At 41.9% G+C, this 14,669-nt stretch overlaps 1 protein-coding gene across 1 annotated transcript in view; it reads left to right on the forward strand.

The window, feature by feature from the left end:
* The first annotated feature begins 10,626 nt into the window (after positions 1-10,626).
* Positions 10,627-14,669, forward strand: part of GMDS (GDP-mannose 4,6-dehydratase) — an 803,594-nt gene continuing 799,551 nt past the window's right edge. Inside the window, exon 1 of the mRNA XM_043975422.1 lies at positions 10,627-10,940. Coding sequence (XP_043831357.1) covers positions 10,839-10,940 — 102 coding nt within the window. The 5' untranslated portion in view covers positions 10,627-10,838. The remainder of the gene's footprint in view (positions 10,941-14,669) is intronic.

Consider the following 14,669-nt stretch of genomic DNA (forward strand, 5'->3'; position numbering starts at 1 on the left):
ATCCTCTGTATTTTCTGGGCCCTTTCCCCCCAACTCCACCATGATATCAGTGATAAGAGCATCTCATCCCAATTACTGATTATGCCATATATTAGGAGCAACCCTGATGCTGGCATCCTGTTGGTTCAGGTTAGATTTTGTGATGAAATGAGGCACAGGTAAGTAAGTAAGAAACTGAACCCTTAATAAAAGAAAGTTTATTTAAGTCTAATACAGCAAGGATATGCAATTAGGATATTGTTTTACTTAGCTTAGACACAACAGCTTCCCTCCTCCACCACCCCCACTCCATATGAAAAGGCATCAGGTCAATAAGGCAGGGTGTGTTGTCTTGTGCAATCTTCAAGCATCCCTCAAATCAGAGTCCCTAAATCTACATGCATAGGACTTTTTATGTCTTTAGGTGATCTGCCAAGAGAGGCAGAGGATGTTCAGGTGACAACTTTGTCACCTTTTTTTGGAAAATTAATCTCTGTTGTGGGGGAAGAAGAAATCTTGATAGAATTTGATCCTGTTTGTAGAACATAAATAGGGGATGGCATATGAATCCATACATTTCTATTTCTTATTGCTTGCTTGCTTTAAAGGAGAAGGAAGGAAAATTAACCTGTTTCAACATTGTCATACTTGCTACTACTTCCTTCTGAACTATCTTCTGTACTTATCTATGTACTTTTAAACAATGTTTCAATGGCCCTCCTCTTTTTTTTTCTTCTCCTTTTAAAATTTGGAATCACCTTTACTTTCCTTTTTTTCCTATAGGACTTAAAAATTCCATCTGAAAATTAGGGGGAAAATTTCTTTTGAAACAAATAAACATAGACAAGGAAAACAAATCCACATAATGACCATTTACCAAAATGTGTGTTGCCTTCCATACTTTGAGTTCATCAGGTTTCTGTCAGGTGCTGGAAATGAAGCTTCATTGTAAAATGTGATTGGTCATTGATTGGATCAGAATTTTAATTGTTCAAAGTTGTTTTTCTTTAATGATTGTTGTCATTGTATAAATTGTTCCTTTTGGTTGTGCATGATCATCTCACCCTGCATGAGCTCCTGCCTGAAATCATCTCTTTTGTCATTTCTTCCCATGCAGATCTTACCATCTGCCCTTTCCCTGCCTCCTTAAGTCAAGGCTTTACCTTCAGGTGCACCTCTAAACCCTCCAGAGCTCAGCACCAATCTGATCTACTAATGTAACTTAAGGACTCTTGGGCCTTGCCAAATGACCTGCTGCAGACCTTAGGACTTCTACAGTTGAACTTTCTTTTATTTATGCTCCCCTTCAATTATAATGTGAGCTCCTTGAGAGTGTGATGGCCAAATCTAATATATGGAAAGTTAATTGGGTGACTTGCCAGACTACTGGGGTCCCGGAAATAATGAGTGACCTCTAGGTTCAAAGTTCCCTCCGCTCCAAACTGCCCTTTTAGATATTTCTCCCAGGCCAATAAGAAAGGAGCCTTACAGCTTCTTTTCCACAAAAGGATAAGATTTTACTACTTGGGAATTAATTAAACAACAAAGGTGAAATTAATAAAAATCAAAGATAAGGAAGTAGAGAAAAATACAGATAAATTCTCTTAGCTCTAACCTAAGTCTATACAATCCCCAGTTTGTTTCCAGTTAAGCTAATTCAAAGGAATTTGTCTTCACTCACCACACCTGGGACATCTGCAGTTGCTCACACCACTGGAAAGGCAGAAGAGAGAGAGAACTAGCGTTCCAGAAGCGCCTCAGCCTCCCCACAGGGAGCATTCAGTCTTCCTCCCCCAAAAGGGGAGGTCCTTTAAAAACTACCTATGGAGAGGTTTCTCCTTCTGACCTCAGTAGCATACATAACTTCAGGGTGGGCCAGGTGTGGCCCCTCCCAAATGAGTCAGCTAAAACTCCAATAATTTTTACCACAAATAATTTTTTACCACATTCCTTCCCTTTGTTTCTTTGAAAAACATGTGTGGTTTGCTCAATGAAACAGCCAAAAACAACAAAATATAATACCCTATGCTAACAAACAATATGTTAATAACAATATAGAAAAGGGAGAAAGGAAAGTTTGTCCAGAGGGGCGGTCCCTCACGAACCGGAGCTTTGACACTGGCCTGCAGAGGGAGGGCCTCTGCAGAGAAGACATGTTACAAATGGTGTATATAATAACAGAAGGGAAAAAAGAAAAACAACAAAATGAAACTGTTCATTTAAAATCTTTGAGATCTTGTCTTCTTCAAGTGGTCATCAGGAAAGACTGGACTCTGGTTTGGACTCATCAGGAAAACTGGACTCTGGTTGTTTCTGGACTCACTTCTTGAGCTGTTGAACTACTGGGTTTTTACTAATCCTTAGCATAGCATTGTCAATGATCAAATTAAACAGTAAAAGTTCTTCAAAATATAACTCATACTCAAACTCTCTCTCTCTCTTTCTCTCTCTGTCTCTCTGTCTCTCTCTCTCTCTTTATATATATATATCAATCATATTACATTCCCCTCCTTTATATAATACAGGGTTGAGGGGCAGCTAGGTGGTGCAGTGGATAGAGCACCGGCCCGGGAGTCAGGAGCACCTGAGTTTAAATCTGGCCTCAGACACTTAATACTTACTAGCTGTGTGACCTCGGGCAAGTCACTTAACCCCAACTACCTCACCAAAAAAAAAAAAATACAGGGTTGAGGTAGTTATGCAATCTATAACACTTCTTACCACCATGTGTCTGGATCAAAGCCAAATTTAGTAATGTGTCCATGACACCTGAAAATGTTATGGAAAGGTTACCATGCATAGCACAAGAGCAGGGGCTTTCTTGATTTTTCAGTTTGTAACCCCAGCACTTATTAGAGTACCTGTCACATAGTAACTGTTTAAGAAATGCTTTAACATCCATCCACCCATTGATCCATCTGTTCATCCATCCATCCACCTATTCATTTTTTTTTTTTTTGCAGGGCAATGAGGGTTAAGTGACTTGCCCAGGGTCACACGGCTAGTAAGTATCAAGTGTCTGAGGTCAGATTTGAACTCAGGTCCTCCTGAATCCAGGACCTGTGCTTTAACCACTGTGCTACCTAGCTGTCTCTGTTGTCCATTCATTTTTGACTCACAGGATATTGCCAAGGCTGGAAATATCAATTTGATCTGTATTCAGTAAAAACAACAACAGCAATAACAAAAACAGAGCAGAAGGTAGTATGGAACTCATGGTCATCTAGGCAAAGACATGGACCACCTGCTACTATTACAATGGAGGTAGGGGGAAGAGCTAAAAATCCTCTTCTCCTCTGTTGGAAGTGCAAGGGGAAAAAAGAACTAAGCAAAAAGTACCAAAGAGAAGGCCTCAAACAAAGCTTGTTCTTCTTGCTCTCCTTGCAGATTATTGATGGTAGCTCGTTCTCTCAGTGTGTCATCATCTTTGATACAACCCCAAATGCTATTATTTCCCTTCTGAGATTACCTTCCATTTTCACTGTATTTATCTTGTATGTAAAGTTATCCAAGGTTTGTCTTCTCCATTAGAATGTGAGCTCCATGAACACATGGACAATATTTTTTTTCTTTTCATTCTCAGTACTTGGCATAGTGCCTAGAACACAGTAGACAATAAATGCTTTTTGACTGACTGAAATCTCATAAAGGCAGGATAATTTTTATTTGTTTCTTTGTTTTTGTATTAACCAAAAGGAATTATAGTCATTGTTACAGTTAGCTTAAGTAGAAAAAGATAATTGTGGGCACTTTTGTAAGTCAGGGCACACAATTTTACTTTTTCATTAGCAGGAATCATACTTTTTTCTTATTTAACATTTTATTTTATTTTAAAATAATAAACATTTTTATTTAAAGTTTTGAGTTTCTATTTTTATCCCTCTTTCTCTCTCTCCCCTCCCCTGTCTCTGAGGTGGTAAGCAATCAGATATAGGTTATACGTGAGCAATTATATAAAACATTACCATATTAGTAATTTTGTATAAGAAAATTGTATAAAAGAAAAAAATGAAAGAAAGTGAAAAATAGCATGCTTCAGTCTGTGTTCAATCAATATCAATTCTTTCTTTGGAGGTGTATAGTATGCTTCATCATTAGTCTTTTAGGATTGTCTTGGATCATTTTATTGTTGAAAATAGGTAAGTCATTCGCAATTCTTCATCAAATGATATTGCTGTCACTATGTACGTTTTCCTGGTGCTTCTGACTTTACTATACATCAGTTCAAATAAGTCTTTCCAGGCCTTTCCAAAATCATTCTGCCTGTCATTTCTTATAGCACAATAATATTCCATCACCATCATATACCACAGCTTGTTTAGCCATTCCCCAATTGATGGGCATTCCTTTGATTTCCAATTCTTAGCCACCACAAAAAGAGCTGCTATAAATATTTTTGTACAAATAGGTATTTTTCTCTTTCTGGGGATGTTTTTGGTAAAAATGTAGCAGAGGTATTGCTGGATGAAAGGGTATGCAGTTCTATAGTCCTTTGGGGATAGTTCCAAATCGCTTTCCAGAATGGTTGGATCTTGTCACAACTCTACCAAAAGTGAGCCATATCACTTTGAGAGGAATAATTATTAATAACCAATTAATATATGGGGGGGGTGTTCCAGGTTATTTTTCCCTATTTCAACAATCAAAGCCTAGTCCTTGTGAAGGACATTGCTGATAGATGAGATTACCCAAATTCTCCCAATACTTGTCTTTCTATCTTGGGTGAGATCTCACCCAACTAGAAAATCTTCCAAACAGAATCTAGTCTGGGTGAGATCTTGCCCTCAGGAAACAAGCTCCTGTCCTTGGGACCTTCCATTAGAATTTAGGGTGACCCAGCTTATGAAGGGGAAAAACAGCCAGCAAGGTCTGGGTAAAGATGGATTCTTTTGTCCAGATTGCTAGGGGTGGCTGATTCTCATGATTAGGTCACAGTTCTCCACAGATGGAGCTGAAGACTTTTTACCCACATTTTCATTAAACATATGTCCACCCTCTCACTGACTGCTAACCAATCAGAGTTGATTTTCACCCTCAGGTACACACTCTTCTCCAAAAGCTTTTTTTTAAGCATTGAGTTGCCCCTTAAGGTTAATCTTTTGGAGTGCCACTGAACACATTTTGTTAATTAATTGCTAGCCATAATTAATAAGATGATTGTTATCTACCAAGAAATTATGGATGTGGGGTGGGCTTAATCGATCAGATTGATCGTGAGTCATCCCAAAGAATTACAAGACTCAGTGACTCAGTTTTCCAAGTTTTACTGAAAGACTGTTGACCACAGGGAGAGTAGCAGAAAAATGGAAAGGTATCTCTCTATTAGGGAAAGAAAAGACAGTTATATTTACAGTATGGATAAACTGATTATCAGTCTCATTATAATAATCTACACCTTAGGGAGGTACAGAGGAGAGCCTATCTTAACTTGGACTTCCTGGGGCCCCAAGCCAACCCCCGAGGCGGGTACCTTTTTCTGAGGAGGTGTGTTTTTGGGGTTTACATGTCATAAGGTGAACTGGGGACAAATTTGGCCTTAACTGTGCATGTTACCTCAACTTGCCATGGTCAGTGTCCCTGTGTTTCTCATTCTCAGGCCTAGTTTCCATAAATTAGGATTTCTATAACCTGTCTATTGTTTTTGTTGTAATTAAGGTCTCTATGACCTGGTTCTTTATGTTTTTGTTGTGGGTGGTGATTAATGGGGGTAATTAATAGGAGCCAGACTTCCAACTCCCTTTCAGAACTAGGGTCTATAAGTTATAGCCCCTCTTGGAGCTCAGATCTAAATTAGAGCTCGGGTCTTAGGTCTGTCTGTTAACCCCTTCTTCACCTCCTATATTACTATGTCTCTCAGATTTTTCATTCATACACTTCTTTCATGTCTTCTAAAATACATGGCACTATGGAAAAGACCTGAGTTTGAGTTTGAGCTCCTATACATATTAGTTGTGGGACTACAGACAAGCCTCATGGGGTTTTTGTTTCATTATCTGTGAAATGAAGTTAATACTTACATAAAGACCAATGGTGTAATGGGATGGAGTACTCTCTTCTACTAAGGAACTTTATTTCTGGGTTCAGGTTCAACCCTGGGGAAATCTGGCTCCACAAAGAGGAGTTCTTCTCACACTCTCTGACTTGTAATGCCAGATTAACATGCCAGATTCCCATGAAAAATCTCTTGAAAGTTTTGGTTTGGTTCATGTCTAGTATCTCCCTCAAAGGTCTTTTCTAGAAAGTTACTCAATGTAAAATGTAGATCAATTATAGGGTACCTATTTACCAGAAAAGAAATGCTTAGGACCTTAAGTGTGCTTTGACAAATATTTAAAACATGATACAGTGAACCGTAACTCCTATTTTACTATTGTATAGTATCTTGGGGGCACCTAGGTGGTACTGGGACTGGAGTCAGGAAGACCTAAGTTCAAATCTGGCCTTGATCACTTATTAGCTGAGTGACCCTGACCAAGTGACCTAACCATGTTTGCCTTAGTTTCTCATCGGTAAAATGAGCTGGTGAAGGAAATGGGAAACTGCTTCAGTATCTTTGCCAAGAAAACTCCAAATAGGGTTATGAAGAGTTAGACGTGACTAAAAAACAACTGAAGGTAGTCTCTTGGGAGGTTGATACATAAAACATTAAAATATGAATTCCTCTGTTCAACTACAAAATAGGTACTTCACCTTCACCTCAGTTCTGCCTTCTCTGAGCAGCTTAGCATGGCTTAGGCTCATCCTGGTGGTAGTGATCTCTGAGTTGTTTCAGATATCACTTCCTGATGGGCAATCATGTGGTTGCCTTTTTTTTTTTTTTAATTTATGCAAACATTTACTTTGTTCTAGCTGAGAGGGAAGGGGAAGGAAACTAGGCAGTGGAGAATAGTACCTATGCAGTCTAAAACAAACCTCATTAAATTCCATGGAAATAGGAAAAAAGATATAAAAGAATAGGTTGATATCCAGCACCACATCTAGTAAATGTAACCCAAACATTGATGTTCAGGAACACGGCCAAGGCTGCCACAGACTGCCATCATAGGCTAAGGAAACTAAAGCTGTTTCTAGGACTCCTGGGTTGGGCCCAGAGCTCAGAGTGGGGAATGCCTAGATCATGGTTATTTCAACTCCATGAAGACACAGAAAGGGAAAAGGCCCCAGCACAGGGGCCAAAGTACCAAAATGCACCAAAAGACTTGCTCTTAATGTCCCTCCATGGGAGGTGACACAGTTAAGGGGGCAAAATGCAAAACCCAGAACAAGGCTTAGGTCCCCAAGCACGTGGCATGCTCAGAAGTTCCACATCAGCTAGGGGTTTTGGACTTCCTTGGGATTCCAGCAGTGTAGCTTGTATGATGTGTTTAAGACACCATGGGCTTCTTCTCCCTATGATCAGTGGCTAGGGGGTAGCATCATGGAGAGCCACTTCACTCAGTGTTGATAGCTTCAAGGGAATGGGACCTGTGCCCTCCAGAAAACTTTAAGGAGCACCTGTGGTGGGTCATGCATGCTGCTTCAGTGCTGAAAGACTTGGTGCTTTGAGATGGTATCAAAATTCCTTGGTGGCCATGATGATAGCAGTGGAAGGAGGCTGCTGCAAAAAGATGCTTCCCACTTAGAAAACTTTAAAAGGAGTGTCTGCTTTCCAGATCTCTCTTTCTTTCTTCCACTGAGTGTGAGCCTTTTCTATGTGGTTTTCATGGTGGGAAGATTTCTCTTCCTCCTCCTCCATCCCTGTAACTATTGTGGCTGCTCATATGTAGCAGCAGGCACATATACTGCCTTGAAGGGCCTGAATCTGGTCCCTGGCCCTTGGCTGCCTTTTCTGCTTTGTATTTCAACTTGGCAAAAGTAACTAAACAGCAATTCTCATATTTCCAGTCTGGAAGGCAACCTCAGGAGTTCAAGAAGTTGAGCGCCCTTCAAGCTATCATTCTATATCTTTCTTCTCCCTTTCTCAGCCAAAATTCTAGGAAAAAAGCTGTCTAAGCTTATTGCCTCTTCTCTTACTTCCTATCACTTTGCAAGCTGGCTTCTTACCTCTTCCCTTAGCTGGAAATACTCTCTCCAAAATTACCGTTGATCGTTTTTTCTAACTTCATCCTTTTTGATCTCTCTGTAGCACTCGACACTAAGGACTACCCTTACCAAGTGGATACTATCTATTTTTTGAGTTTTCATAATACCAGCCCTTGGTTCTTCTACTTGTTTGACTGAACCTCCTTGGACACATCATCATTTATGAACATACCCACTAAATCTTAGAATAGTCCAAGGGAAATCTCTGTTCTGGACTCTTCTCTCCCTGCATTCTTTCACTTGGTGACCACATCAGGTTGTATTGGTTTAATTATCATTTCTCTGCAGATGACTCCCAGATCTAGATATTCACCCATATACTCTTTTTTCAGTTCCGGGTACTCAACTGCTTATTGGACATTTCTAGTTGACTGTCTTAAATAGACACCTAAAATCAACATATTGAAAATAGAATTAATTTTGTTTCCTCTTAAATCCACTCTTCTTCCAAACTTCCCAATTTCTATAAATGGCCCTACTATCCTTTCAGTAATTCAGGTTTGTGGCTTTTGCAGGCAGTGAGTGTTGGTGGCGCAGTGTCAAGAAGTCAAGAAGACTTGAGTTTAAATTCAGTCTCAGATACTACGAGCTATGTAACCCTGGGCAAGTCATTTAACCTCTCATTGCCTCAGTTTCCTCAACCAAAAAATGGGGATAATAATAGCACCTATCTTGCGGGGTTGTTAAGAGCAAATAATATATGTAAAAAAAAATGCTTAGCACAGTGCCTAGTATATCTGTTGCTGTTCAGTTGTTTTTCAGTGATGTCAACTCTTCTTGACCTCATTTGGAGTTTTCTTGGCAAAGATACTAGAATGGTTTGCCATTTCCTTCTCCAGTGGATTAAGGCAAACAGAGGTTAAGCAGCTTGCCCATGGTCTCACATGAGTTGAATCTGAACTCAGGTCTTCCTGACTCCAGGTCCAGTGCTCTACCCACTGGGCAACCTAGCTGCTACCTCATCCCAAATTACCTCATTTCTATTTTGCATATATGTGTGGGCAACATGTTCTTCCTATTAGAAAATAAGCTCTTTGTCGACAAGGACTGTTTCTTTTTTTGTCTTTGCATTCCCAGTACAGAGCATAGTGGTAGACAGTGCTTAATGCAAGTTTATTGATTATGAAATCATTTTCAAATGGAGGTAGCATGATATAGTGGAAAGAAAAATGGACTCCATTTGGAGTCTGAAGAGTTGAAGCTAATCCCTGATTTTCCATTTTCAGTTCATCTTGTCCTAGTTAGGTCACTTAACTTTTCAGGTCCTCAGTTCCCTTACTTTAAAATGAAGAAATCAAAGTTTTCTTAAGCTTCTCCAACTTTCCAAATCCTTCCCTCCCCGGCAGTTCTCTGATAAGCATCCTCAATGTAAGTCACTTGGAACCTAGTGCCTGGTCTCCACATGTGAAACTAAAATCACCAAGAATAATGGTAAGAATTAAAAAGCTGGCCAGATGTGGGTCACCACCAAACATTCCTGAACTCAGACATTTTTGCACAAATTATAGAGAAGGAGAAATAGATGCCCCCAACAAACACGAGAAAGTTTTCAGGGATTATTTGTGAACTTCTTTCTATCACTGTCACTCCTGGCTTTATCACATAAATAAGTAAGTATAGGAAGGTAATTTCCAGTCTCTCCCAGCTCCCTTGGGATCCACTAGGATCCCAGATCCCAGATCTGAAGCGGGGTAGAAGGGATTTTGGGGGCCTAGCCCGGTCCCCTGATTTTATAGGTGAGGGAAATGAGTCCTACAGCTGGTTGTGACCTGCTCAAGTCACAAGCCTTGGAGTTAGCAGAAATGGGACCTGGAACCGGGTCCTTTGGCTGTCAAGTACATCCTTTAATTGCATGCACCAGTATGTGGAAGGGGAGTCAGGAGCAGGTATTATCAGTGATGGGGCTTGGTGGCACCAAGGGTCGAGGGTTATACCAGGAGTCAGGAAGACCTCCATTGGAATACCCTCTCGGACTTTACTAGCTGTGTAACCCTGGGCACGTTACTCAACCTCTCTGTGCCCGGGTTCCTGCAAGACGCTTTGTGCTACATAAATGTTTGCCATTTAAATGATAAGTCATTCAAGTCGGACCCCTTCACTTTTCAGGCCAGGCACCAAAAGTATCACAGATAGGACTCGAACTCAGGACATATGACTCCCATCCCGGTGCGCCTCACTTTGCCCGTCAGTGGGCGTGACAGAGCAGAGCTCGGTGATTCCGGTTCTCACGTCTCCCTCTGAGGTGGCCTCCCATTACCCATAGGTTCCAGATGCTTCTCCGGGTCCTCACAGCAGCCCTCAGTGTCTCCCTTCCCTTTCCTCATTCCCCTTCAGCCTCATGCGCATGCGCATTCTTATGGCGGGGCGGGGTGGGGCCAGGCGCGGGCCTGGAAAGATCTCTCCTTATCCCCGCCCTCACAGCTGTGGCGGCCGAGGGCTACAGGCTTTGTACAGTCTCTAAGAGTGGGAAGTAGGCGGGGCCTTGATGGACGTCGGTGGGATGACGCTCATGACGTAAGGGGCCGGCTGAGCCCGCCGCTCTGTGCCCTCCCCCCCCCCAGACAGCCCCTTTCCCCCTCCCTCCCCTGTCAGTGTCTGGCTGTGGGCCGGGCTCTGGGATTGTGGCAGCGCGGGCGCTCTGAGCCCCCTCCTCCTCCTCTTCTCCTCTTCCTCCTTCTGCCCCTCCTCCTCCTCCAGGCTGTGCACACCGCCAGCGGGCACATACACTCTGCCCTCTCTGCCACCGGGCTCGCACTCCACTCCAGCCCTCGAGAAACATGGCACAGGATCGGGGACGCTGCCCCAGCGACCGGGGCGCCGGGGATGGCGAGATGGACAAGTCCAGGAAGGTGGCTCTCATCACTGGCATCACCGGTCAGGTGAGAGTGCTTGCGAGGGGCCGGGGGGAAGCTGGGAGCTCCAGCGAGTGCGGGAGGGAGAGAGCGACTCAAGCGCGAGGAGCGAGCTGCACATGGATGGGTCTGCCGCTCCCGCTCTGGCGTGCTGCTTCCAGGAGGTCCCGGAAAGATGTCTGTGGCCAGAGGGAGGTGTGGGTGTGGAATAGTGTTACCTGCACTCCGGTAGTGCTGGCTGCTTGTTGGGCCGCTTGTCTCCTTTCTCTTGCGGGCAGTGTTTTGAGGATGGATTCCTGTGAATGATCCCCTGGGTGTGTGTGCATGCGTACCTGTCCACACATTTTGGTACCTGCCACACTCTTCTTTCACCTGTTAGGCACATGGAAGAAGTTCTGGTTGCTCAGGTCAGAGGCAACTCAGGAAACATGTGTTTTAGATAAAGTTTTAGTTGGAGGAGGTGAGAACAGGTGGCTAGCAGTGCATGGATATGGATGCAGCAGCCTGTTTTAGGAGCCTTGGTGCCAACATACATCTTTTGATGCATGGCATTCGAGGGGAGGTTCAATGATGTGCGCCCTGAAAGGTTTCTTTCTAATTCCCAGCCTGGGTCTCCTGAAGGCTTTAAGAACCCAGAAAGTAGTATTTGCAGAGGAGGCCAGGTTTTAAAATGGTGTTTTTAAAAAATGAATTTCCAAGATGTATTATAACCAATTTTGAAATGGAGTTCACAGACCAGTCTAAAGGGGAGGAGAGAATCATGTCTCAGGAAGACCTGAAGGAGCTTAATGAAGAGCTATTCATTCACATGATGGTTCTGAAGTTGGAAACCCATGCTTGAGACAGCTGACTTGTGGCCTCCTCAGTAATGTGATTCCTTCTTTGCAATGCAGCATCAGTGTCTTGTCAGGCATCTTCCTGAACTTGGTTGATGCCCTGTCAGATATAGTCATTTAGCCCCTTCTCAGGTGCTAATGGAGATAATATTGCCAGTATTTTTTAAAGCGCTTGTTCTGTTTTCTTCTCCAATATAACCTTACAGGTTTCTAGTTCTTTTTGCCTGGAGAGATGCATTATACTCCACAAAAAGAGTTCCTTCACTCTCCCGAGGAAAATAGATACAGCAGGAGAACTATAGTGGTGCAGGCATGGAGTCAGGAAGACTTGAGTCCAAATGTGGTCTCAGACACTTCCTAGTTGTTCCACCCTGGGCAAGCCACTTAACCTCTGCCTGCCTCAGTTTCCTGTTTTGTAAAGTAGGGATAATAATATCCCCTATCTCCCTGGGTTGTTGTGAGGATCAAATGAGATAATAATTGTAAAGTGCTTAGCATGCTAAGTGCTATATAAAGGTTTGCTATTATTATTATTAGAATGTGTATCTCCTTTAAGGAAACTGAGACTTAAAACTCCAGTCAACATGGAAAGCTGTGTGGTATAGTGGAAAGACCACTAGATTGAGAATCAGAATACTCAAGTCCTAGGCCCCTGCCCTCTTCTTTAACTAACTGTATAATCCACCATAGACAAGATACTTTGAATTCATGGGCCCCATTTTTTCATATCTGAAAATGAAGAGAGGCTGCACTAGATGAACTCTAATGAAGTTTTGTCTATATAATTTTTTGTATTCTCACACTTGCAATACCCCAGCTTGCCCTGGATATAGACATTTATATACCTGATTTTATTGAAGGCAGCTAATTAAGTATAGCTGATTAGAAATGCTCATAGTGATAAGAATCTAAAACCGAGAATCAGAAAATTGAACTAGAAATAAAAGAAATAAGATGAACAGTTAAAAACCTCCTAAACATCCTTTCTTCTTTTGATTGGCCTCCAGAGATTGTGTTCTTTTTCACAGTTTGTCAGTTTTAAGTTAGCTCTGAAACTCAAACTATGCCTTTTAGGAAATCATGTAAAGTTGGTAGTGATTACTCAAGTCAGGGAATGAAATGAGATGCTAAATTTAAAAATAAGTCACTATTAAGCTGAGTAATATAGGGTTGGAAATAGAACCCTATTTACAGCCATGAAGATAATCCTTTACCAGTTTCTTTGTGGTAAGAGAATGGCTTTCCCTCTTTCAATTTATCATGCTTATTGCTAACTAGACTTAGTAATGGAATCATAGGACTCTAAGGACCTTTTATTTCTCACTTTTCTAATATGCATTGTATGCTGTAGTCAGATGGATTTTCTCAATGTTTCCCAAACTCTCCTGCTTCTCCCCCTTTGATCATGTGGCAATGTCTTTTCCTTTCTTCCAGGACAAATCCTACCTCCTCCATGAAGTTTTTAGGATGTCCCTGGACTTCTCTTCAGTCCTTCATTTGTAGTTTGGAATTTACTACTTCTTTATGTACTTATTGTCTTTACTAGTGTTGTTGTTGTTGTTTTGGTCTCCTCCCTTTGTGAGGTGGTGCTAATACTGGTTGATTGCTTTTCTTGATTCTTTGCTTTCCAAATATTCTCTTTATTGGTAGCTCCCAACCCCTGGGCTAAGTACCCTAACTGGTTGCGGAACTATTTTTTTTTTTTTTTAGTGAGGCAATTGGGGTTAAGTGACTTGCCCAGGGTCACACAGCTAGTAAGTGTTAAGTGTCTGAGGCCGGATTTGAACTCAGGTACTCCTGACTCCAGGGCCGGTGCTCTATCCACTGTGCCACCTAGCTGCCCCCCGGAACTATTTTTAAAGTATCTCAGATTATATAAATAAGCACACACCTCCTATTGAGATGCAATTTTGTTTAGCAGTAAGACTTTTGGGCTTCTAGTCACTTGAGACCTGGGTCCAAATCCTATCTCTGAGACTTAATGGTCATTTGCTATGGGCAAGTCTAACCTCAGTTTCCTTATCTGTAAATCGGGATAATGTGTATAATACTTCCTGGAATTATTGAGAGGAGCTTTCAGTTTTTGCTTGTTAAAAAGGGGTCCATGTACTAGAAAAAGTTGGGAACCACTATTTTAAGCACCTGTGCCAAGATGGTGCCCAGTTCCAGAAGGAGATCTGCCACCTACCCTGCATAATTTCATAAATTCTTAACCAAGGCTTTGCTTGGTAGATTGCTGCTATAGCTTCCCTCCCAGTATTTCACCCCATATCTCTTGTAAGATCTCGAGCCCTTGATTGTCTCCCTTTTATTAATGCCTGGTTCTGTTCCCCTTTTTTGACTAAACAAGAAAAGGTTTAAAGGTTCTTTTTGAAAGAACTTCTAGTCTGGAACCTCAGTTTATACAATTCAAATCCCGTTCGTACCATGCCTCAGCTATAAACTGAAGTGTAAAGCACAGAAAGGTTGTGACCCACTTAAAGTCATGTGACTAGTACCTGCTGGCAAAGAGGAGACTAGAACACAGATTTTCTGACTTCTACTACAGAGTACTTTCCAGTCTACAATGATAACTCTTTGTGTAATGATACTTTCTTTCCTTGCTATTCTTATAGCAAGAGCAATAGTCCATGCCTGCTGACTTACCTGGTTGTACATCACACTATTAGTGTGGTATAGTAAGATAGAGAGTAAGGAAGACCTGGGGTCAAGTCCTTTCTTTGTCATCAGTTGGTTGTGTTACCCTGGACAGGTCACTGAATTTCCTAGTAGCTGGACAATGCAAATCCTAGGATCATAGATTTAGAGCTCAAAGAGACTTTGTAGGTCATTGAGTCCAACTTCCTCGTTTTACAGACAGGAAACTGAGGCACAGAGAGGTTGTCACTTGCCCAAGGCCCCACAACTAATCCATTTCACT

The sequence above is a fragment of the Dromiciops gliroides genome, chromosome 1 (genome assembly GCF_019393635.1).
Source record: "Dromiciops gliroides isolate mDroGli1 chromosome 1, mDroGli1.pri, whole genome shotgun sequence".
Lineage (NCBI taxonomy): Eukaryota > Metazoa > Chordata > Mammalia > Microbiotheria > Microbiotheriidae > Dromiciops > Dromiciops gliroides.